The 26,471-nt window shown below is 43.0% G+C and overlaps 1 protein-coding gene and 1 non-coding gene across 4 annotated transcripts; both read right to left on the minus strand.

Moving 5' to 3' along the window:
* Window positions 1-7,342: 7,342 nt before the first annotated feature.
* Window positions 7,343-25,042, minus strand: PPP1R8 (protein phosphatase 1 regulatory subunit 8). 3 transcript variants are annotated; one of them, XM_004323697.4, is made up of 7 exons: window positions 24,888-25,042; window positions 22,935-22,995; window positions 18,147-18,300; window positions 16,622-16,842; window positions 14,890-15,034; window positions 10,279-10,343; window positions 7,343-8,805 (listed from the first exon to the last, which is right to left on the minus strand). In XM_004323697.4, the coding sequence occupies exons 1-7, from the start codon at window positions 24,941-24,943 to the stop codon at window positions 8,452-8,454; spliced, it is 1,056 nt and encodes a 351-aa protein (XP_004323745.1). In that variant the 5' UTR covers window positions 24,944-25,042; the 3' UTR covers window positions 7,343-8,451. The 3 variants fall into 3 exon arrangements, with proteins under 3 accessions (XP_004323745.1, XP_033695775.1, XP_019793910.1); XM_033839884.2 differs by lacking the exon at window positions 16,622-16,842 and adding an exon at window positions 16,901-17,379; XM_019938351.3 differs by lacking the exons at window positions 16,622-16,842; window positions 18,147-18,300; window positions 22,935-22,995; window positions 24,888-25,042 and adding an exon at window positions 15,133-16,599.
* On the minus strand, window positions 21,198-21,363 carry LOC117309966 (small Cajal body-specific RNA 1). Its single transcript, XR_004524240.1, has one exon.
* Window positions 25,043-26,471: the final 1,429 nt, after the last annotated feature.

The following is a 26,471-nucleotide window of genomic DNA, read 5'->3' on the forward strand; positions in this document are numbered from 1 at the left end:
CATTGAGAATGATATTTGCTGTGGGTTTGTCGTATATGGCCTTTATTATGTTGAGTTAGGTTCCCTCTATGCCCACTTTCTGGAGAGTTTTTATCATAAATCGGTGTTGAATTTTGTCAAAAGCTTTTTCTGCATCTATTGAGATGATCATATGGTTTTTATTCTTCAATTTGTTAATATGGTGTATCACATTGATTGATTTGCATATATTGAAGAATCCTTGCATCCTTGGGATAAATCCCACTTGATCATGGTGTATGATCCTTTTAATGTGTTGTTGGATTCTGTTTGCTAGTATTTTGTTGAGGATTTTTGCATCTCTATTCATGAGTGATATTGGTCTGTAATTTTCTTTTTTTGTAGTATCTTTGTCTGGTTTTGGTATCAGGGTGATGGCGGTCTCATAGAATGCGTTTGGGAGTGTTCCTTCCTCTGCAATTTTTTGGAAGAGCTTGAGAAGGATGGGTGTCAGCTCTTCTCTAAATGTCTGATAGAATTCACCTGTGAAGCCATCTGGCCCTGGACTTTTGTTTGTTGGAAGATTTTTAATCACAGTTTCAATTTCATTACTTGTGATTGGTCTGTTCATATTTTCTATTTCTTCCTGGTCCAATCTTGGAAGGTTATACCTTTCTAAGAATTTGTCCATTTCTTCCAGGTTGTCCATTTTATTGGCATAGAGTTGATTGTAGTAGTCTCTTAGGATGTTTTGTATTTCTGCGGTGTCTGTTGTAACTTCTCCTTTTGCATTTCTAATTTTATTGATTTGAGTCCTCTCCCTCTTTTTCTTGATGAGTCTGGCTAATGGTTTATCAATTTTGTGTATCTTCTCAAAGAACCAACTCTTAGTTTTATTGATCTTTGCTATTGTTTTCTTTGTTTCTATTTCATTTATTTCTGCTCTGATCTTTATGATTTCTTTCCTTCTGCTAACTTTGGGTTTTGTTTGTACTTCTTTCTCTAGTTCCTTTAGGTATAAGATTAGATTATTTGAGATTTTTCTTGTTTCTTGAGGTAGGCTTGTATAGCTATAAAGTTCCCTCTTAGGACTGCTTTTGCTGCATCCCATAGGTTTTGCATCATCGTATTTTCATTGTCATTTGTTTCTAGGTATTTTTTGATTTCCTCTTTCAATTCTTCAGTGATCTCTTGGTTATTTAGTAGCATATTGTTCAGCCTCCATGTGTTTGTATTTTTTACTGTTTTTCCTGTAATTGATATCTAATCTCATAGTGTTGTGGTCAGAAAAGATACTTGGTACGATTTCAATTTTCTTAAATTTACCAAGGCTTGATTTGTGACCCAAGATATTATCTATCCTGGAGAATGTTCCATGAGCACTTGAGAAGAAAGTGTATTCTGTTGTTTTTGGTTGGAGTGTCCTATAAATATCAAGTAAGTCCATCTTGTTTAATGTGCCATTTAAAGCTTGGGTTTCCTTATTTATTTTCATTTTGGATGATCTGTCCATTGGTGAAAATGGGGTGTTAAATTCCCCTACTATGGTTGTGTTACTTTCGATTTCCCCTTTTATGGCTGTTAGCATTTGCCTTATGTATTGAGGTGCTCCTATGTTGGGTGCATAAATATTTACAATTGTTATATCTTCTTCTTGGATTGATCTTTTGATCAGTATGTAGTGTCCTTCTTCATCTCTTGTAATAGTCTTTATTTTAAAGTCTTTATTTTGTCTGATATGAGAATTGCTACTCCAGCTTTCTTTTGATTTCCATTTGCAAGGAATATTTTTTCCATCCCCTTACTTTCATGACTGGGGATCTTAATTAACTTTAGCTAGAAGGAGGGAAGACCAGACCAAGGCTACCACTGTTATTAGCAAAAAGCAAGTCTCCCATATTAGCTAGCTTAGGGGGATTGCCATAACAAATTACTACAAACTTGTGGCTTATAACAACAGAAATTTATTCTCTCACAATTCTGGAGGCTGGAAGTTGGATATCAAGGTGTTGGCAGGTTTGGTTCTTTTTGGAGGCTCTGAAGGAGCATCTGTTCCATACCTCTCTCCTGGCTTCTGGTGGCTGCTGGCAGCCCTTGGCATTCCTGAGCTTATAGACATGTTATTCCAGTCTCTGCCACCTTCTTCACAAGCTTCCCCTCTGTGTCTCTGTGTCTTCCCTTTTCTGTCTCTTACAAGGACATTCATCATTGGATCTAGGGCCCACTCTTATCCAGGATGATCGCATGTCAAGATGCTTACCTTAAATACATCTGCAAAGGCTCTTATTCCAAATAAGGTCACATTCTGAGGTTCTGGGTGGACGTATCTTTTGGGGCCACAAGTCAACCCAGTACAGGGATGGCTGGTCCTTTTTGTGGTTTGGATGTAATGTCCTGAAAATATCAATTAAGTCTAACTGTTCTATTGTATCATTTAGGATCGCTCTTGCCTTGTTGATTTTCTGTCTAGAAGATCTGTTCATTGATGTAAGTGGGGTGTTAAATTCTCCTACTATTATTGAATTCCCGTCAATTTCTACCTTTATGTCTGTTAGTATTTGTTTTATGCACTTGGGTGCTTCTAAATTATGTTCATATATGTTGACAAGTGTACAATCCTCTTCTTGTATTGATCCTTTTATCATTATATAATGTCCTTCTTTATAGACTTTGCTTTAAAGTCTATTTTGTCTGATATGAGTATTGCAACTCCTGATTTCTTTTCATTTCCATTTGCATGAAATACCTTTTTCCATTGCCTCACTTTCAATCTATGTGTCCTTTGCCCTAAGGTGGGTCTCTTGTAGGAAGCATATCGTAGGCTCTTGTTTTTTTATCCCGTCTGCCACTCTATGTCTTTTAATTGGAGCATTCAGTCCATTGACATTTAAGGTAATTATTCCTTTCTGTGGTTTGGACAATGTTCACGTTTTTGTCTGTGTTCAGACATCATTACAGAGTGGTCCTGTTTGTCTTGATCCATCGTGGTCACAGAGTGGCCTTGTCTGACACTGATGTTCTGTGAAACTGTATATGTTCAGCAGGAGAGCACCAAGGCCCAGCTGTGTGAGCCAGGCCAGCCTCTGGAGGTCAGGGCCTGCCTTCCTCTTGTTCAGCTTGAAGGCAGTGAGGGAGGCAGCCATCTGGGAGAAGAGTTCCAGCCACAGGGGCAGGGTGGGAGTGTGCCTTGAGGGCTGAAGGGCCAGCCAGACCCCGTGGTGGCTGCAGCAGAATGAGCAAGGGGGAGAGAGGTAGGAGGACAGAGAGGCAATGGGAGGGGGTGCAGAGCAGTGAAAAGACTGGCTCTCAGGCCAGAGGAAATGAGGGGCCTCTGGAGCGTTCTGAGCAGAGCAGTGAACACGACGGACTGGAGTCATCAGCAGGCACAGTTTTGATGGAGTGTTAGGACAAAAACCTGACTGAAGTCGATTCACAAGCAAGTGGAGAATGAAGACACAGATGAGACAATTCTTTCCAGAGTTGTAGTGCAAGGTGGAAGAGAGAAACAGGAGGAAGCTGTGGTACCTGGTGAGAAAGTGGAATAAAGAGGTTTTGGTTTTGTTTCCCTTTGAGAACAGTGACGATGAACAGAACACTGCTGAGGAAGGTCTGGAGGAGAGACTGTCTTGATGGTGTCAGTTGGAGAGGGCATAACCGCAGAAAAACAGGCTCCAGGCCCAAGTGGCGGCCTGGCTGTGGAGGAAGACCGTGGTAATGGTGGGGGTGGAGGGGAGGCCGAGGCAGGCAGGCTGGGGGACTTGGTCATCAGAGGTTCTCTCCTGAGAGCCTCTCTCCACATCTCACCTGCACTTCCTGTCAGTAACCTTGTCCCCAGGCCATGAGTGCAATAGTGTCTGGAGGGGGCTTCAGTCACCCAGCCTGGCCCAGGTATGGAGACAGCACTTGGAGCTCCATGGACCCCAAAAGGGACCAGAGATGGAGATAGAAGGGTTAGGAAACTGAGAAAGAGAAAAATCAGAAAGGGACCAAAATCCAGAGTCTCTCACAGACCCCAGGCACAGGCAGGGACAGCAACCTGAGTCAGGAGCTCCCCTGTGTTTTTCGTCATCCTCAACAGCAGGTCCAGGTTCAAACTGCTGGTTTATCAGTTGCCCGCTGTGCACTCTGTGAGCCTCAAGTTCTCCAGGTATAAAGTCGGACTCAACCAACCTCCTCTCGGGGCTGTTGGGAGAATTTAGGGAGGTAAAACACGTAAAGTGCCATCAGGTGCCTGACAAGGAGCCAGATGCTTTCCCTTCCTATCTTCTGCCACCCACAACCCTGGGTCTTCACACTGGCTCCTACGGCGGCTGCAAGGATGGGAGCAGGGCCCTGCCTGCTGGCTGATTCTGGAACTGCACCTCTACCCCAGTTCAGAGGTAGAAGCCTCCACATACAATTCCTCCAGCAATTTCATTCCATGGCTACAGATACTACCCCAATTCGGTAGGTGAGCACTCCAGCCTTCTTACCACCCCCAACATCATCGCCAGGGCCTTTAATCCACCCCAACCCCCTTTACTCCTGCAGCTGCCCTTGCTTGGAGTGCCCCCACCTCCGCCATATGGAAACATCAAAGGTCTGAAGCTTTCCATGACCCTCTCCTCTTAGCACCCCTCCCTCTCACAGATAGAACTACTAAGGAACTTTCTTTTCCCTATTCTCTCTACATCTGGACTTACCTCTAGGTTTGCTAAACTGTGTGAGAGAGTACACTAGAACACCTGTCTCCCCTGCTTCGAGACTCACCTTCAGCTGCTGCCAGAGGGACTTTCTAACATCTGAATCCGATCAGTCACTGCCCTGCCTGAAATCTCCCCGAGGAAGTCTCCCCACTCTGGGTGAGGAGGGTGCGTGTCTGTGTGAGGTATATGTCTCTGGATTTTCCAATATTGCTGTATAAGAATGTCTGTATACATTTTTTTTTTTTTAAGTAAGGAAAACAAATCCTTCTTTGGCTCCCTGGTAGATTCAAATTCCCCAGCAGAGCTCACCATGTGGGACCTGGACTCTGCCTTTCTGATTCCTCCCTCCTGCCACCCCCCAGCCATCCCCTCGTCCTCCTTCCATGCCTCTCACACTGGTTCTTCTGCCTGGAGAACCATGGCCCACAGTCCTTCACGCAGCAAATCCCTCCTTGATCTTCAATGCTCAGCTCAAACATCATCTCCCTAGAAGCCTCCCTGACACCCCGGGTTTCACTCATCTCTACTCACACATGTTCAATCCATATTAGTTGAAAGAAGTAGAAGTCAGTCCCCGCTGCCATGGTTTGCTTGCAAGCAAAATGAGGGATCCAGACAGGATCTTACAAACCCTTCCAGACTCCAAAATTCTGAGTTGATAATGATGAGCATATTTTAGGCAAGCAGTCACCAAACAGCTTGAGCTGTGATCACCTATTGCTTTCTGTCAATAGGTCCTTCTCCATGGGGTTCATCACTCTCTCCCACCCTGGGGAGGGGAAGAGTCATCTCCTCCCTCCTTAGCAGGTGGTCTATTAGGGGCATAGGACTCTGGGGAAACCAACAGTTGCTTCTCATCCCTGCATCCCTCAGCAGCACTGTGCTCACCTGAGTGATAGAGACCATTTGCTGATCCTGGTGGTGAACAGCAGGGGCTTACCTACCCACAGTCATCGTCTAGAGCTGCATTAGGGGCGAGGCACAGCTGAGCCCCTTCCTGCAGTGTTCATCTTTGAGGGGCACTAAAACATGATAGGAATAAATCAGAAATCTGGTGCCAGGAGAGCCAGGTTTCCATACACACATGCCTCCGTATGCTGTGTAACCACCAAATTCAGCCAGTCCTGCTTCCACTAAAGGCAAATGGACCTTTGAAGAGAAAGACAGAGCTTTGTAGGCTTGGATATTCTCTGTTGAGCCTTCTTTGAGACACCAATTCGTTTTACTCTGCAACTCAAATTCTGAAACCGAATAATGCATGACATCTCTCACCAGGAAGGATTTTATTTTCTCTCACCAGGAAGGATTTATTTTATTATCTAAACTAGACCTAAATCCCTTATTATACCTTCTAGTAAGTTGTCCAGTTTGGAAAAAAACCTTTTTTTCCCCTTCTTAAAAAAAATTATTTACTTATTTATTCATCTTTGGCTGCGTTGAGTCTTCGTTGCTTTGCGCGGGCTTTCTCTAGTTGTGGTGTGTGGGCTTCTCATTGTGGTGGCTTCTCTTGTTGAGGAGCACAGGCTCTAGGCGCGCAGGCTTCAGTAGTTGTGACACGCAGGCGCAGTAGTTGTGGCACACGGGCTTAGTTGCTCCGTGGCATGTGGGATCTTCCTGGACCAGGGCTCGGATCAGGGCTCGAACCCGTGTCCCCTGCATTGGTAGGTGGATTCTTAACCACTGTGCCACCAGGGAAGTCCCAAAAATACTTTTTTCAAACTTCAGAACAAACACCTAGCTCCAGTCTACGGAGCACAATGACGAGCCACCTAAGACCGGCACATCCTTCCCCTTAACTCATCCCGGAGGCCGTGTAAACCTGTGCTCAGGCTCTGGATTCAGGCTACAGTTTAAATCCTGACTTTACTACACGAAATCATAAGGAAGTTTACTTTAGCTCTGAGCCCGTTTTCTCATCTGTAAAATGGGGATAAAAACAGTATTCCTCTTAGGGCTATGAAAATTAAATGACATGCTTGTAGATGGCTGGCACAGTAGGCAGGTGCTCAACGAGTGACAGTTAACCAGCACTAACAGTAACCTTCGCTGTGATGAGAGGAAGGCACCCTCATGAAGACGAGGACACTCACTGTTGCGGAGGCCAGTGGAGAAGTTAACTTGTCTGTGATTTTACAGATCTGTTCTTTAACAGGCTGCTCCTGCCGTGAGTCCACACTCTCAATCTAAGGGATCTGGAACCTAGTTGGCATTTTCACCACAAAGCCACATATATTAAGTCTCACCACACACAAATGCGCTTCCTGCACACGAGGTTCTAGTATGCAAAACCCACCCATCCAATCCAAACTCTGGCTGAAATCCCTTCTAAATGTACTCATCTTTAGCTTCCTTTCACTCCTGTGCCTCCTGAGCTATAGCGCAAATGCATGCAGCTGTAACCAGAGGGCAATGGTTACACCCAGGACAAGGGCCTCAAAGCCCAGTCTTCCTCGTCAGACCTGCGGCTCTGCCTCCTGATGAAGGGCAGCAAGCACTTCTTAACCCACTTTGCTCGCTGAGGCTTCAGTCTGGGGACTGGAATCTCTAATTAGAATTTCCACGTTCATCAGGGGGCATCTTTATTTGTAGTAATAAAATGGGGACAGAGCATCACCTCCCAAGCCTGACAGCTGTATTGACAAATATTCCCTAATGGCAGTAGAAATAGGTGATGGCAACCGAATCACAGACTGCACCCGAATGACAAAAGTTACGTTTAATTTACAATGTAATAAAGGTTACAGGTAAAAAGCTACACATAAAGCGTGAAAAGGCCTATTACACAAATGTACAAATCTCTGTACAAAGCTCACATCAATGTGTCCTACCTTCGTCTCCTATGTTTGTTAACCAGGTCTAGTCTTGGAGCTCTGGACAACGAGAGCTCTCAGTCAAGGGGGGGAAAGAGCCTCCAAATCAACATCTGAAGATGTCCTCTTCGAGATATCCATTACTTCAAAGTAAAATCTTTTCCTTTTTAATTGACATTGCTCTAACTGGTCATATCCTTTATATTGCCTTCATAACACACTTGAAAAGGAAAGTAATGCCTTAGAGAGTAGAGGACAGTACTCTGGAATCAAATGAGAAACTTCAGCAAGTAGAGTACTCAGGTTTGACAAGAAAAACAGGTAAAGTTCAAACAATACTGTAAGTTTAAAACTATCAACCTGTGTCTATGGCACTGGTCACAGATGAAGAAAAATCAAAATGTTCTCATTCTAACAGAAAGGACAAAAGAGAAAAGCCTAACTACTGGACCTCAAAACCACCGACCCAGGAAAACTTCTGAGTTGTTTTAAACCTTAGCTTAACTGAAGCATTCTAAACCCTCTTGTTAACCTGGAATCCGTGGCAACCCTTCTGCTACCTGGGACTTGCAGGATAGTAAATATAAATCAGGCTGCTAAACCCACAAAGCTGGCAATGCTACTGTCACCTCCACAGCTCTACATTCAACCTGAGGGCCTGGAGTCTCTCCCTGGGGTAAATAATTTTTTAAAAAGTGATCCTAGAAAGAGGGAGAAAAGAAAAAAGGAGATAATGGAAAGAGTGGAAAAGAGCCAGGGCAGTCTATTTAAAAGGATGTATGAAACATTTCTCTTCAATGAAAGTGTTCTGAAGACAGGTCTTTCTGGGATACTTCAACCCCACCCCCAGTTTTAATATTACATGGTTAGGACCCCAGGAGACATTCTGAAAGACGATACTGCACACATGGAAAGTTTTTCTCCCTAATTCATTAGCTCCCCCATCACCCTTCCACCCTGTTCCCACCCAATCCCACCCTCCTCCATTACCAAAAATATCAAATCAGTAAGGAAGGTGTGGGCTTCTTGCCCGGCCAAGCCTCTTTTGCATATTTTTTCTTCTTGGGTTCGTTGACAGCTTCAGGGTTATAGACGGCAGGGTTTGGTGCAGGGTTCATGGTCACTGCTGACGGCACGACAGGAGTCAAGTCCACGTCAGGAGCGAGGTTCGGGTATGGCATGGGCAAGCCACCGATGAGTGCTGTCCCGTGGATGCCATGCGGCTGGGAGCCGGCTTCACTGTGCGTGGGGGGAAGGCCCCCATAGAGTCCTCCACTGAATGCAAAGTTCTGCATGCGCCTGTTCCCTGATTCCTCCAGGCCCAGGGAGCCAGGGCCCTCCACCCGCTTCTTCTGTGGTTTATAGAGAAGACAAGAAGTGAGACACAAGAGTGCTGTTAGCCTGTTCTATTGCAGTCCTCGAAAAACTGGGGAAGGCCCCTAAACCTCTAACTTGTTTTGTTTCTTAAACAACCCATCTCACTGTCCTGAAATCTCAGGGTTTGAAGAGACCTTACAGTGGTCATGTAACATCACGGCTCCCGAACACTGCCCCACACAAAGTGGTCACCATCCTACATCAAACTGAGAAAAATGAGGCTAGTGTGTGAACTTTCCATAAAGTAAGATTTATCCAGTTTAAGTGACCATTCTTTACCCTAAGGTCATACTCCTCCCTCTTGTTTTCAATGTTAAAATGCCCTTTCAGGAATCAGAGGTGATAATAGATGGAGTAAGTATTTCCATTTTTCTTTTTTGGGGGGAAAGTAAAAAGTTAGTGTCTTCCTGTTGGGCACCTAATCTGAGAGCAGAACAAATCTGTGGTGGCTGCAGGCAGCTTACTGGCTGCCTGGAGCGGGAGGAAGCCGACAGCAGAGGGACGCAGGGGAACTTTCTGGGGTGATGGAAATCTGTATTTTGATTATGGTGGTGGTTACCCAGGTGTATGTATCTGTCAAAATTCAAATTATACTTTAAAGGCAACAGAAAATTCCAAAGGGTGAAGAAAAAAGAGAAAAGTGCCCAAGGGGAAATGTAACACAAATACTATGGAGTTGTATGGAAAAATTTCATCTTATACTTTTTCACACTGGACTAAAGTTCAATGAAAGATCCTCCCTCACCCCTCTACTCCTTTTGCATGAACTTGACACATTTTATCAATCTATTCTAATATATTCTAAAGATTTTTTAAAAAATAAAACTCCCTATAGCATCTCTGACCAGCATCTTCCAATCACATTTGAATACCTCTACTAATAGGGATCTACTTCCAGGGGCCACTTGCTCCCTTTTGGAGCCCTAGCTGGCAGGTGGTTCTCCACATGTTGAGCAATCAGAACACCTCTGTAACTTCCACCTCTTGGTTCTTCAACAGAGCTGCTCTTTAAACCTAATCCAATGTGGGCTGGCTTTCCTATCTGTGCCATCCCCATTCACAAAATAAAGATGTGGTAAAGGCCAGAGGTGCCATGCAGAAATGCAACAATGTCTCTTCTTTGCCTAATAGCTTACTTTGAGTCAAGAAGGGAAGGTTAAAGAAAGGTGGGTCTCTCTGCACCCTGCTGGGAGGTAAATTTACAGACCCACATCACACCATAATTTACATGCAGGATCAAGCTAGCTGGTCACCTGCAGCCTCTCTATGGCACTCCAGGATCCCTACACATAGATGGGGTAAATGGATTTCCACAGTATGAAAAATGGGAAAGGAGCAGAGAATGTTTTAAAATTAAGCACACACTTAACACGTACCTACATATAAAAGAGTGGGTTTTTAAACCAGACTATATGACATTTCAAATACTGTCACAACATGCTTCCTACCTTGACTGGGACCACTGCAGTCTGCACCATGTTCCGGAAGCGACCAACTGAGGGATCCACATCCTCTGCAAAAAGACACGAGGGCAGGGTTAGTTCAGTAACCAGCTGGGAGGATTAAAGTTATAGGGCTCAATGCGAATAAAGCAATCACAGTCATTCATATTAAAACAGTAAAATACAGCTAACACTTCAAGTGTTTACTGGGTACTGTGTTAAATCCTCACAACAACCCTACGAGGTAAGTACCACTACAATAAACATTTAATAGATGAGAAAACAAACTCAGGCTTGGAGAAGGAAAGTGACCGGCCCAGTCACCTTGCTGGAGAGGAGCCAGGATATAAATCTAAGCAGCCAGAAACAGGCCTGTGCTCCGGACTATGTGCTACACCGGCTCCCCCAGGTTCTTTCCCATTCCACATACCTCCTTCTTTTGAGGGAAGACATCAATAATCTCATGTTAGTGATAAAAAGAGGTCACACACCACATACCTTGCTAACACCCGCTCATTAGCAAATAACAGAATTAGGATTCAGACCCAAGGCTTCTAGCTTAACTTCGCCTTTCAACCTGAACAACTGTATATAGGCATACCTTGTTTTATTGAGTTTCATTTTACTGTGCTTTGCAGATATTGTTTTTTTTTAAAAAAAAAAACAACAAATTGAAGGTTGGTGGCAACCGTGCATTGTCAGACGATGGTTAGCATTTTTTAGCAATAAAGTATTTTGTAATTAAGGCATTGTAAAGAAACAAGTACACTGCTTTTGTAGACATAATGCTACTGCACACTTAACAGTTTACAATATAATGTAAACATAACTTTTATATGCACTGACAAACCAAACAAATATGTGTGACTAGCTTTGATATTCACTTTACTGAAGTGGTCTGGAACCAAACCCACAATTCCTCCAAGGTGTGCCTGTACAATTAAGACTCACTAAAGGATCTGAAGCCCCTGTCCAGGCAGGGTGGGACCGCGGCTCCCTTTTCACAGCTTATACACACACTATTGAACCCTACGAAGCTTCTAGCTTCATTTATTCACTGTGCCAGAAGAATGCACTAAGACCAAGTAAGGGACATGCTTGTAGTCAGTCAGTCTCTCATTTACTGGACATCAGGCACGGAAATAAAGAACAAGACACCGTCCTGCCTGTAAGGAGTTCACAGTTGTAAAGCCAGACAGGCTAGGATACAATGGAGGTGCTTGAAGAGTGGTGCAAAAATAGTTTTCTTGGAGCACAGAGGGGAGATTGGGCTGGATCACCTAGAATGAACAGTTTTCTCACTGAAGACTGAGTGTGGGGAAACAGGCAAGCATAGACTTATTATCATTACTAGAAACACTACTCGAGGGCCCTTTTATCTTAATGCAGTGGCAGGAAAGGAGCTGCTTCCCTAATAGATGTTGTTCACCTTATTTTAATGTGTTGAGGGCACTTGCTATTTAAGAAACACTCTTGTGAGTCCCTTTGGAATACAAAGATTCCTTATTTAACTTGAATAATTAGTCCCTGGTTTATTTGTTTTAAGTCTGGCTTTTCACATATTAGGGTGCCTCTAAGGAACATACCCTGGAATTATTTTCACAAACAATCGATGTTCAATGGATGAATAGCTTCTATATGGAAGAAGAAAGAGGAAAAGATATCCAGGCTCATCAGGAAGGAGAGGTCTCTAAAAAAGGCACCCTTATCTTCTCTCTCATTACCGTAACAGCCCTGCTCCAATCATCCCTTCAGGAAAGCTAAATCAAGTGCAAGAGCAACTGGAGCCCAAGAGGCATGGCTAACGGGGTATGTGGCCCACAAACACAAGAGGCCTGCGGAAGTGGGGGCTAAGCCATCTGGGGGACCCTGTCCTGTGCTGGCTGAACGGTGCTCAGGCCTCTCACCCTCTCCTCATTCTCTAGCCATTCGACTCCTAGAGAGGGGGTCTGCCCATTGCAGGAAATCTCTGCTCCTGGAAGATCTACCGAGAAGTTTCTTGCTAAGTCTACTTCTAGTATAGGAAAGTCTGCATAGGTAAAGGCAAAAGGGGTGGCGGATGATGATGAGGACAATGGCTAACACTTACCAAGGGCTACTGAGTGCCAAGCACAGATATGAGGTATTTTCACATATATTAATCATTTAATCTCCCCACCAATCCTGAGACCAGTAGTCATGTCACTGGCCAGGGTCAAAGAGCTACTAAGCGGAGAGGTGGATTTCATACCTAGGCCCTCTGATCAGAGCCCACGCTCTTAAACACTATGCCATACTCTGTCTGAACGTACTGCCTTAATAAAGCTGCAAGACAATAATTTTCTTTTTTTTCCTTTTTCTTTTTTTTGGGCATGCCGTGCAGTATGTGAGATCTTCGTTCCCCAACCAGGGAGTGCAGAGTTTTAATCACTGAATCGCCAGGAAGTCCCACAATAATTTTCAAGGAGAAAAACAGAACATATCAGACCCCGAGTCCTGAAAGAGACTTAACAAATTATCTAGTTCAGTGATTCCCAAACTGTTGGCTGTTCATCAGTACAAACAGGAGCTTATTAAAACTACAAATGTCTAGGTCCAACCCCTAGAAACTCTTATCTGGCACTCAGAAATAAACTTCCCAGATTAGTCATCCAGCTCCTGCCCAAACATTTCCCTTGGGCATTCAGTACCTTGAGAAGTAATTCATTCCACTTCACACATCATCAAAAAGTGAACAAAAGTCACTAGAATGAATGCCCCAATCTCTTTCACAGGAATTCTTTTAATTCTTCTTCTAAATATAAGAAGGATTCGTTGTTGCTTTTCATGCTGAGCCAAATATTTGCTACTCACAGGCTCTGGTTTCGCCTCCTCCGTCCTCCCGAAGGTCAGCCTTGCAAACATCCACCTCAGGGTGCCTCCCTCCAATCTACTCTCCCTCACGTACAGCTCCCAGCATTTAGGGACCACTTTCCATAGCTGGGAGTCTCCTTCCCTCAAGACTACATAACACATTTAGTACTTAAGGCCATGCTTGCATTTAGTAACACATTTGGGTGAGTTCTGCTCAGAACACAGGCCACCGGGTTACTGTCCCCCATTATTCTATTAATGCAATTTTTTTTTTTTTTTTTTTTCTTTGTAGGTACGCGGGCCTCTCACTGCTGTGGCCTCTCCCGTTGCGGAGCACAGGCTCCAGATGCGCAGGCTCAGCGGCCATGGCTCACGGGCCCAGCCGCTCCGCGGCATGTGGGATCTTCCCAGACCGGGGCACGAACCCGTGTCCCCTGCATCGGCAGGCGGACTCTCAACCACTGCGCCACCAGGGAAGCCCCTATTAATGCAATTTTAAACTGTACTTGATTAGTTTCCATATCCCCCTGATGACTCAGACTGCATTTTTAACTAACTAAAATCCTTATACCTTTTTTTTAACATGAGCTGTCACTGGAGCAGATTTTCTCCATTTAAATAACTGACATTCTGAAACTAAATGCAGGACTTCAAAGTTATTCTCACTGCATTTCAATTTGGGATATAAAAGCAACTTGTTAGTCTGGGATCCCTGTTTCCATCCATGAAGGTTTATTTTCAAACAAGATTTTTGGAATCCCAATTCCATCTTCACTGTATAAACTGCACCTCCCAGCTCCATGCCATCCACCTCCCAGAGTACTTGAGATATAACATGAGCCCAATAAACGAATGGTGAATGACGGAACAAATGGGTAAACTCAATGGCCTTCCCAGAAACTGATGCTCTCATCTTGCTGACGTTTCCATACAAACTATCTATAAATTAGGACCTTACAGAGGCAAGTCTTCAATGCGATTAATAGTAGCAGAAAGTTCTCCAATCTTAGAGTTACCAATCATACATGGAACCCCATGACAATAGTGTCTGCTCTGACCTATACTTAAGCTCCACTATACCTGGATCAGCAAAGGAGAATTACAGCCTTCCTTCATCTACTTCTTTCACACTGCAACTGGATAATGCTTGAGTTTCAGGGCACTCCATCAATGTACAGGCATACCTTGGTTTTACTGCACTTCACATATACTGAGTTTTTTATAAATTGAAGGTTTGTGGAAACCCTGCATCAAGCAAGTCTATCAGTGCCATTTTCCCAACAGCATTCACTCACTTCGTGTCTCTGTGTTACATTTCTGTAATTCTCACAATATTTAAAACTTTTCCATTATTACTATAGTTGTAACAGTGCTCTGTGATCAGCAATCTTTGTTGTTACTATTGCAAAAAGATTACAACTCAATGAAGGCTCAGACTAGCATGGTTAGCATCTTTTAGCAATAAAGTATTTTTTAATTAAGGTACGTACATTGTCTTTTTTAGACATAATGCTATTGCACACTTAACAGACTGAAGTTGTGTAAACGTAACTTTTACATGTACTGGGAAACTAAAAAATTCATGTGACTTGCCTTATTGCAATGCTTGAACTGAACCCAAAATATCTCCAAGGTATGCCTGTTCTGTACAAAAATATCTCCCCTCAACATAGCACCTGTTATCCTAAACCTTGTACAGAAACATTACAACTGACCTACAGGCTGTGTACACTACTCTCTGACATCACAGCTTTTTCATCAGAAAAAACTAGGAAGATACCTCACCTGGGTTGATGATCTCATCATCCTCACTAAAGGTCACCCGTGAGTTCTTCCTCTTCCTCTTTGGTCTCTGAATGTCCAGATTCCCCTCCTCAATGGTGAGAGTGGAAATCCGCTTGTTGTGGGCAGTGTTGAACTCCGTCAGGTTCTGGGACAGGGTTCACACAGGAAAGACAGGAATAAGTACACAAGGAATTTGAAGGAGAATATTACCAAATAAAGGGCAGGAAGATGTTAGGAGCTAACCTTGACCTCTCCACACAGATGAGATTCTTTTCTGCATTCAGAAAAGATTCATTACCGTCCCTAGACAGCTAATACCAGCAAGCCTCAATTTGACAGAATGTGGAACATCTTCATTGACTAGTGCGGCAGTGATATTCAAAAGGGAGTGAAGGACCTTGAGATGAAGACAGGTCATCTGTGCAAAAACCCTTGAGTTGAGGTTTTGGGTTTTTCTGAATAAAGTTTATCATGTCTTCATGCTGAGAATTAAAAGAATACAACTGGGAAGAAATCCAAGAATTGTTTTTAAGTAACAGAGACGAGAAAGGACAACTGACAGCTTCTTTCCCAGTAGCTCTCTCCTTTAAAACTTGTAAGGACGTTACCAGTGCACTGAATATCTGGCATTAATGTTTTGTCACTCCCCATCCCTTCATCTGGCCCCATTTCTACTCATAACTATCTATCCATCTCAGTGATTAACTTGGCCTCATCACTGCTGCCTGCCTCTTCCCAATCACCTGGACTTATTCCAATCTGTACTGCAGTTTGAGACATCCCAAATGTCTTGAGAACAAGGACCCAGAGATGACCTAACATACTGAACTAAAAGACAGGAAGGCATGGAAGCAGCCTGGAAGAGAATGTGCAAGAGTGACTGCCAACCAGGTCCCTGGCTATCAGGCTACTTCTTTAGAACAAAATAACTTCTAAGTTGTAAGACTGCTACTGTGCTTTTCTTCCTAAGGGCTGGGAAACTGTCTCGGTATACAAGAATAGTAAATGCATGTGGGTGGTTAAGGACAGGCTGGCGTTTGATCTACCTGGATAGACCAGCCACACCAATGCAGTGATAGACACGTGAAGACAAAAGCTACATCACAAACTACTGGGGTCAGCTCTAGAAAAGAAAACCTTAGCACATTAAAATTACATCTTGTAAAATTCATGGCCTTCAGGGCAGCCAGGCCCAGAGCAAAAGTAATCAAGTTCTACTCAGAAGATTCTTGGGCTGACTGGACAATATCAAAAACAGCTACATAAATGAATGAAAGCTTCAATCTCTGTGAGCTAGTGTTGTTCAAACAAACTTTCTGGATGATAGAAATGTTTTCTATCAGTGCTATTCAATATGGTTAGTCACTAGCCAAATGTGATTACTGAGAACTTGGAATGTGGTTAGTGCCTACTGCATTGGACAGTGCAGCTCTAGAGGAATGTAACTCCCAGCCTTGGCTTCTAACATCCACTGAAAGTGCACAAGACAACCATAAAGGTCTACTGGCAGGAGACCCAGTCTCCTAGTTAGCCCTGCTTATACATAACCAAACCCACACAATGCAGCTCTCCAAGGGCCACACCACACTGCCAAAGTGGCAAAGGCTTATCACTGGGCTCAAGAAAACCTCCAGTTGCTAAGTCACTGGCATTTCAAACTACACAGAACAGCTACACACTGCAAAAGCCAGCGTCCCAAAAGACATAACAATGACATAGACAATGGAATTACATCAAGCTCTGTTTCTTCCTCTGGAAGCCCCAGTAAGCCCTTGAGTTCATCATCCTCTCCACCCATCTTCTCATCTCCTTTCACAGCCGATGGCAATGTCTGAGGCTTCTCACGCAGAGTGTATGCCCTTGTGGATGCACCAAATGAGACCGTGGAATCGATGGGAATTTGCTGAGGCTTGTGAGGCTCCAACCGAATGTGACCCAAGAAAGTGCCGTGTGCTGGGAATAACCAAATCAGAAATGTAAGAGAGGAAAACAAACAAACAAACAAACAAACCTGAGTTGTAGAAGGGAATGTAGCTCCTGCCAGCACATCAGTTTTGCTTTTTAAAATGGAAATGGCACTGGGTCCACTTTGCATCCCTTGTCATGGGTCACAATGAAAAGGAAACTCCTTCACTGAATCTTGAATCTCTTCAGTGGATTTCTTACACATCTTCAGACCTGCTGTTACCCCACATAACAAATACCACTGCTTGCTCTCTGCTGCCAGACAGGCTTGGCTCCATTCTGGGTCCAGCAGGAATGGTTCCAACCCAGCAATAGGCATGCCCGCTAAGGCAGGAGACAGGAATTGCTATGGTCTGACCTCTCCAGCCCCAAGTCTAAGGAACATAGAAATTGCTGGCCTGGTGGCAGTTATGTTTGGGGTTTCCCCAGGATAAGAAATGAGGTTGGCTGAAACAGGTGCAATATCAATGGCAAGGCAAGCCAAAATCCTACTGGAGAGTCTGGATATCTTTCCATGTCTGCATTCTGCATATTATGAAATGGAGAGAAAAGATGAGATAAATTTGCAAGTAAGTACTTATGAGACAATGCTCTCCAAAACCATTATATAAGCATACTGGGGTGATGTGTGCGTGTGTATGGGGAGCGGGGAAAGGAGTAAAACACGATCAACCCAGGAAGCAGATCCTTTACATTTCAAGCTGTAATTATACATAGGCAAAAATGAACAAATTTCAAGGCCCCATGCAGTCAAGTCTCAACTGCATTTCTGGGATTATCTTTGACAAACTTGAAAATCTTATTAGTTGGAGTATGCTCATAGAATTAAAATTGATATTATTAATATCACAGCAAAATGTAGCTGGGATAAAGAGCCCATTATAAAAAATTAACTTTTGGTCAAAACAAGTTTTGTTTTTTTTTTAATGTCCTACTGTACTACAACTCTACTACATTAATGGAGCTAATCACAGCTTCTGCTTAAATTGGACCACAGTCTATCATGGGCCTATAAACACATTCCTTAGTTCCTGGATGCTTTTTCTGTTCTCTGTATATACTTATTGCTCTCTCCAGGAAAGTGCTCCCCAAAACCCTCTTCTCTCTCCAGTCATCAATTATTCCAGTAAAATAGGAAATATCACAGGAATGGAGAACAACTAATTTAAAAACCAAACATAAACTTCCTTGATAAGCAACAAAACACAATTTCAAAACTGAAGAACCCAAAGAGCATTTTCACACTGCCCAAAAGACAATGTGTGAAATAGGATGGGATATGAGTTACTTACTACTGTTGAGATCTATTAGGAAAACTCTCTTCAGATGCTTATGGTAGACCAAGGCAGCGTGGACCCGAGAGCAAGACTGGTGGTCAATGGTAAAGTCACACAAATCAGGGTTTCTCCCAAATAAGTAATACTTCTTCTCATCAATGATCAGTTTCTAAATAAATTAAATTAAATATTACTTAAAGCTTGTTTCAACAGGGTTTAGCAAAAATTCTTCCAATAAACTAAGTAGAGCATCTTAAGATAAAATTCCTTGTCAAAGGAAGTATTTATATTTACTATTATTCTTCAAGATAAAGAGCTCAGAATAATTTACGAACATTGGGGGATGGATGGCAATTAATCTCCCCAAATGTAGTGGTCAAATGTTTAGTGTTGATATGAAAAGAACTTTCCTAATCGTATTAGATGTAAATGGCATGCAAGAGTGGTTGTCTTCTGACCATTGGAAATTTAAGATTTCACTGAATCTTAATTTTAGGTCAAGCAGGAAACACAAAGCATGCCTATAAAGTAATAAGACCGCTTTTTAGAAAAATATATATTCAAATGAAGATTATCAATTGGTTCAAAAAGGAAGGGGATAGAAACACCTATCTATATTCTAATCATGCTGCCAGAGACCCAGAGTATTTCTGGAACCCTCTTTAGAAACTAGAATTACATTAGACATCATTGTATGAGCCTCTAAATCTAACTTTATTGTCCCATTTCATTTTGCCCACAAAAAAGCATTACTCAAAGTTAACTCTAAATGAGTATTTGCTGTGTCCAAATACGGAACAACCTCACAGGGCATAGATTTTCCAGGTTTGGGGGTTAGGGGATGTAGGGATTAAACATTTATTGAAGAACTATTATTGCTAGGCATTTTTAAGTATTATGTCATCTAATCCTCAAAACAACTCTGTGAACCAAGTATCACCTTTACTGTTAAACATAAGAAAATAGATTCAGAGAGATGAAGCCATGTATCCAAGGCAGTCCAGCTGGTTAAGTAGCAGATCTGGGGTTTAAACTCAGGTGTGAAATGACCTGCAATGCTAACATTCTAAACAACAGTGCCATGGGTCTGAAACAATTCTGAGAAGAGGTCCAAAATGTTTCTAGCCACTGCTGTGGTACTGGAAAAAACAAAACTGTATAAGGCCCCAATATAATAGCAGAAAAGGGGATTTCGCAGACCAGCAATCTATTATTTTAAAAATTGTAGGGGGTGACACAGTATTGTTAACTTTTCTTTTGCCATACGAGAACTATTTTTTTAATTGTCACCAATCAGTATTATAATCATTTTATGAAAGATAGGTCATTTTAACAAATAAGTAAGAAGAGGGATAAAGGACCACTCTTCGTGCTGAATTTATGAAAAACTCACTACACTGTCTTTATTTTTCTTTTAGCCCATGATCAGTAAAGCCTTTGCCACAGACTGGTTGTAGACTGGGCCATCATAGATGAAGGACTCTGGATAAATTTTCGCTAACACTGCTTTCAGTTCTTAAAGTCTACAATATGAGTACTTGAAGAATAACCCTCATTCATATAAATTATGTTCTTCCTTTAAGTTTTGGGGGTTTTCTTTGGCTGTGCCACGCGGCTTGCAGGGATTTCAGTTCCCCCACCAAGGACTGAACCAGTGCCCTCGGCAGTGAAAGTACCGAGTCCTAACCACTGGACCGCCAGGGAATTCCCTGTTTTTCCTTTAAACACAAGGTCTCACTAAGCTCTAGTTCACATTTCACACTATGCTCCTTCTAAAATCCCTGAGAGAAGACAACACAAAGTTGAGTAGGGAAGTATAGTCAAACTAGGATGTACCAGGCTAGGAATCAAGAGGCTTATATTTCATTCCTGGCTATGTCATTGAATCCACAGTGGGCTACAATTCTCCCCTATGCTTTATGTAGCTGGTTCTGGTTCTTACAAAACCAGAAATACACCTCACGTACTAATAACAGTTAACAACTGCTGAGTACTTATGTGCCTATGTGCTATGAGTTTTATGCTATGAGTTTTATGCTATGTCATTCCATCCTCACAACCACTCTGTGAAGTAGGCAGGCACTATTATTCCTATTTTTATAGATAGGAAAAGTGAGGCACAAAGAAATTAATTAATATACGCAAGTTCACACAGCTAGATATGTATAAACTGGATTAGAAATTTCAGGTTTGTCTGACTTCAGAGTCTAAGCTTTTTAAACCACTACATTATATATTTTCTTCACTCTTCCTGCGTCAAAAAATCCACCATATGGCAAAAAACATTTTAAGGAATGAACAAGTACTATGGGTCACACTCTTAATTGTTTTTTAAACAATCACTTACCCAGTTCCTTCCCAGCTTAGCCTTTAAGGCTCAAAATAGGTATGGGGGTCACCTCTGGGAAACCCTGTCCAACAGTGCCCACCTGCTGCTGGCAGAGCTTGTCCCAGGCCCCTAGTGCTAGGGAGCACCAAGATTCAACAACAGCCTGACAGCTCAGTCACACAAGCATCCCCATGTCTGCTCAGACCCAAGTATTAAGATTTGGGTTAAAAATAAGACAATGCTTCAGAATTGAGAGAGCCCTGAAATTTCAGCATCTTATTCTCTCTAGATAATATCTATGCAGGTTGAATCTCACTGCATTTCTCATTCATATTTATGTGCACATAGATTATGTCCTCATAAGCTTAAATTTGCTAACCAAAGTGTTCACAGGCTAGACTTAAAGAAACAGTACATAAGATCACCAGCACTTGGGCTCTAATATAAAATTGACCACATTTCTATGATTCTAAGCTGCCAGTACCAGCGATTTAGGTGTTTAGAGGGGAAAAAAAAGAAAGGGCCTCCAAATTAAATATATACATTCACTATTAAAGGCATCTCAATTATAGAAATGTGAAAATGTAGGGGAAAAAAAAGTATGCCTCAGAAGCAAGAAAATGTGTGAATTCTTAGACAATATGCTTCTTCTGTCCAAGTGAATGAAATAATGCATTGGTCTTTCAATAGCCACTAAGCCACAATTTCTTAACTAGCTATGGCTAGTACCATTATTCAGTTGTGCCTCTGAGTTATAACTCAGAGTGTATCTTTACACACTGGGCTTAAAAGACTCATGGCTTTTGTTTTAATATTGCACTTCTTAAACCCAGCTATCACAACACATCACAAGCCTCTGACATAAGGCTAGGACATAGATAGCTCGGTTAGTATCAAGTGCTGCCTAAATCCTTAAAAAATAAGCACATCTCGTGTCTATTCCTCTCGGAAACAATACAGTGATGTCTAAGTATTGTAACATGACAGTTCCGTGGCAACTCAGCACACCTAAGAGCACTGAAAGAGAACATTATCACTTAATGGAAACCAGTAATTAGAAGGATGTTTGACAAGTCAGAGTGCTTTGAAAGTATAAATTATTTCGCAGAGGAATATGACATTATCATTAAAGCTAGCCCTCCTTGTCTGTTTCTTCCTGTAGTAAAGTAAAGATTTACTAAATTCTGGTTATATATAAAAAAAGACTCCTATATGTCTATTTAGCAACAATATTTTATATGTGTGGAACAGTCTACAGTGTAACAAAACAAAACAAAACAAAAAATATTTTAGCTAACTTATTCCCTTGAATAATCTTGGTACTCTGTAATCTTTAAGACAGAAGAACACATGACAAAGGGGCTCTAAGTGACTGGCTCAGGGCTTGATGAATTAATAAGAGAATTCATCACAACTCATGCCTTAATACTTTGCAAAATACATGGGTATCTCTACAACATCCTGAAAGTGAAAACACTGTATTTATAGAACATCCTGCAGGAGACCTCAAAGACAGCTTTTCATTATGGAGTGCAATGTTTTTACTATATATACCAAAGAAAAATAACTGCACTCAATAATAGGGCCTTGAACTTAAATTCTATCTGAGCAAGCAAACATAAAATTGGTTGAAGACACAGAGACTCACAACTCCACAGTCAGAGTGGGCTTAATCTCCATCTCTTGGTAAATAAATGGTAACATAAGGATTTAAAAAAAGTACACAACCTAACAGCTAATCAAAATTCATGTTCTCTTGAAGTTCTATGTGGTTTTCATTCTAGAGACTTGTAGAAAAGCTGGAATTCTGCTCAACTTGTCCTTTATAGTACTTATTTCAATTATAATCATGCAAATTTTTGTTTGATTCTGTTGTTCCCATCAGATGATTCCTTTGAGGACAGGAACCACATTTGTTCTGTTCACTGCTATAGTCCTATGCCGAGCACAATGACTGGCACATAATAAGTACTCAGTAAATGTTTTGAATGAATGAATGAATTTTGTCACCATTTCCATTCTCTTTTTTGAGCAAGTATCGTAGTTTACTATCTTCTTTGAAGAGTTTTGGCTTGAATCTCATAAAAGCAACTTAAAAGTTAAATTCAATCTACATCATTCACTGTCTTCTTCAATTACTACAGATCTTGCACCTTCCATACAACTCCACATACTCAGAGAGAAGGAATTCACCAAGTTATAGGGCATCCAGTTTGACTGAGGCCTACAAGGCCATGATCTACTAAAACCCTTCATTTGGAAGGTGAGAGGAGTCACAAAAAACTGAGTGTCTGTGGAGATACGTGGTTTTAATGTGTTATATCACCATGTGCTTTTAATAGAAAAAAAAAATCAGGATGAACGAAAGTAGCATTTCTGTAAAACAAAGCACAGGAGAGGAGGTGGAAAAGTGAGTCACTGGCAAAAATCTTTAGTGTGGTGGGAAAAAAAGGGAAGACATGTTACTTCCATACCTCAATTAGCTTGTCTCCTTTGACTACATCCAGATGTAAACCAGGAGGGGGTTTACCTGCCCTGAAAAATAAGTGTGAAAAAACATTTTCAGGATGAGTTTGTAGGTGCTATTTACAATCATTATCCCATTCAACACTGTAGCTCTCTTACTAGCCTATAATTAGTTCACGTTCAAGCAGAAATGCCATCTACTTCACTGTTATTATAGCTCCTTTCTACATTTGACACTTACTTCCCCAGTGATTCAACTGCTCTGAAACATATTTTAGTGGATCTGTATTTAGAGCAGCACCAAAGAAACCCATATTTTAGCACTGGATTATCCACCTTGGAGAGAAAGCAGCACAAAGACTGCAAGTACTATAGCTGGGGTTGTCTGGTCACTTGGAGTCTGAATCTAAGATTTGCCACTACCATTAATTAATACCATATAAAGGCAGAATAAATCAGTTGGTGTCTGGGGCTGATCAAGACTAGACTCATCACAGAATAAGCAGAGGGTACTGTCCTGAGCTCTGAGTCCAAATCAGAGAAGTGTAATTAGGGAGCTAAGGCAATCCAAAACTATGCCCATGAAACCAGGTACCAATAAATACAAGACATATTTGTTAACCTTGAACAGGTCATTCTACAATGGCATGGGTAAGGGAACTTTTCTCTACACTCCTGTAACCACACCATCCAAGGGAGATACATGTATGTCAAAGCACCTAACACAGTGCCCGGTGCCTAACAGACGCTGAGGAAATGGTAGGTGATCTTATACAGCCTCTTCTAACTATAAGTTTACTGTCCTGGCCCAACTTCTGAAATCAATGCAGCAAGGAACCAAAATGGACACAGAATTTGTAGACTGAAGCAACTGGGTGTTACAAAAGTGCAGAGGGACCCAGAAAATAGCCACACATTCACTTGCTTCCTGTGTTTGCTCCTTTGAAGTTTGAAGGATGAACAATCTTGCCAGAGTCCCTACATATGCACACACAAAAATGCACCTGTTTACATCTAACTTAAGATGCAACACAGTCATCTCACAATCCTGACCCAACTCCTCTATGGAGGTTGTCAGTAAGACAAGTGCATTGGATAAAAGCCCATTTTGTCTGGAAAACAGGGAAAGCCAAGTTATGTCTAAAACATGCTTTCTGAACTCCTACTACGTGCCAGGCTCAGGTCTAGGAACTCGGAATATAAAGATCCGTTAGGCAGCCCTTGCCTTTGAGGATCTCTATATAACGAGGGCCAGAGAGTAACACAAACAATACACTGTGATGAGCAGAAATAGCCCCAACTCGGATGGGTCTCCTTGCAAGGCAATTCATACGTATTCATCGTGTACTCTACTCAAAGACTAAAATTATTCCATTATTCCCAAGAACTTGCGAAAGGAGGAAAGGGGTTCATCCTAACAAGCAATGATGCCCTCTGCTGCCCGGCTTCGCGCTGGTCGCTGAGGCGAGCTTGGGGGTAGGTCAGAGCCGTTCCTGCCCTCAGGGAGCTCCCAGTCTGCGAGAGACAGGCAAGTGCCGCACCCAGGCTGCATCAACAACCGCGGGATGCGGGGCTCTGAGCGGGGCGCCGGGGCCGGGAAGCTAGCTCGTGCGCGCTCGGGACAGAGAGCAGGGGGGCAGATACGATGCTCCACAAGAGCACCAGACAGGAGTTGGGGTAAGTTCGGGGTCAAGGCCCCGAAGCGCCCCGGCAACCAGCTGATTGCCCGAGGGGCTGCCTAAGCGAGCGCCTCAGAGCCCCCAACTCTGGGTTTCCCCAGTTCCTGGGCCCGGGCTCCGGGTTCCCGGTTCCTCCACACGCCGCCCGGCCCTACAGACAGTTCTCCCTCAGTCAGTCCCAGGATCCTTGGGCCGCTCGGCTCGCTACGAGAAACGAGCCGCCCGGCCAGCCCTGGCCAGCGTAGGCTAGGCCACTCCAGCGCTGGTCGCCCCGCCACTCACCAGGTCGGGCAGTCAAACAGCGGGAGGCTAGAGCCGGAGTTCGCGGCTGCTGCCATCTTGCTTCTCCCCCTCCCATTTGGCGGGCCTGAAGCACGCCGGGAAACTGGAAGACCCAGAGGAGAGAGGCGGCTTCCCAGCAGCCTGTGCGTATGCGCGCGCGCGCCCACCCACGGACGCATGGACGCGCAGACGCACAGGGCGCTTCTAGTAGCGGGGGGAACAGGGATAGGGTTTTGAGGTCTTTTTCAGTGCTTGATAGTTCGCTATTTACAGAGGTCAGGGTTTTCCTTGGCCGGGAGTTGTTTGAGGAAAATGGGCTCGTAAGGAGGGGTTCGGTTTCCCTCTACGTTCTTTCTGCAAACACGCTCCCAGGCTCTAAAATGTTGCGACTCCACCCTTGCTCTGGGCCTGCCCCCTCAGCCTTTCGACCCCAGTCTGGAGAGAAGCTAGAGGGTAGAGCTCAGAGATTGGAAAAACTCCAACTTTTCTGTTTCTCTTCTTCCGGTCCTTCTGCGTAGAGCTGCATGCACCGTACTCCCTTCCCCATTGTAACCCAAATCCGGCACTTGAGAGCTTCTGTAGTTTATCTGGGAAGCTACCTTTGGGGGTCATCTAAACTCTGGACAAACAGGAGCCAGGGACGGATCCAACCAGATGGCAGGCGTCCAGATCTTCAGTGTGCATGAATGAAATGGTTAATCAAGTTGAGGCCCCTTTGGATTTTAAAACTTTGGTCACAGTGACTAGATAGTGTAAGGAAGAATTAGGATTCAGGCATGCTTTAGGCCAACAGCTGGGTGAAAGAGACCAGCAGCAGGTCCTCTGGTTGTAATGGCTTATGTCTATTGAGTGCTTACTTATCTGTGCAAGTATATAGTTTCTATGAATCATCTCATTTAATTCTCACAACTCTCTTGAAATAGGTATTATGATTCCTGAGGGGTGGGTCAGAGAGATTGAGCTACCCAGCCTCACCCTAGAACAAGTGGTGAGTGGGATTCAAATCTAAATCAGTGTGATGCCAAAGGCCATGCTGTTTAATCATCGCTATCTGTCACATTTTGATGTTGGTGTGATCATATTAGCATGCAACTAAAGCCCAACACTTTTTCACTTTTGTAGAAAACATGGGAGGATTATCTGACCTTTTTTTTTCTTTCTTTTAAGGAAACCGAATGCAAAATTATTGTTCACCCATAAAGAGGCACTGACTGCACAGCAAGTTATCTCCTTCTATGGTGGAGTTATTTCTTTTCTTGATTGCTTGCTACTGTTCCTCTAGATTTTAAATCGAACGTCAGCCTGTTCAAAAGAGTTTGCCCTTGGTGACATCTCTAGGCATCAAGATTTAGCTGCAGCATAATATTAACTTAGAATTTAAAATCATCAACTCTTAGGCAGGAGGATCACATTTTCTCCTGGTCTTCAAATGCACAGTGAACTCATCCAGCAAGGATGTTAACTGATCAGATCACTTTTTTTTTTTTGGCTGTGCCTCGGGGCTTGCAAATCTTTGTTCCCGGACCAGTGATTGAACCCAGCCCTCGGCAGTGAAAGCGCCGAGTCCTAACCACTGGACTGTCA

This window comes from Tursiops truncatus, chromosome 1 (genome assembly GCF_011762595.2).
Source record: "Tursiops truncatus isolate mTurTru1 chromosome 1, mTurTru1.mat.Y, whole genome shotgun sequence".
In the NCBI taxonomy this organism is placed as follows: domain Eukaryota; kingdom Metazoa; phylum Chordata; class Mammalia; order Artiodactyla; family Delphinidae; genus Tursiops; species Tursiops truncatus.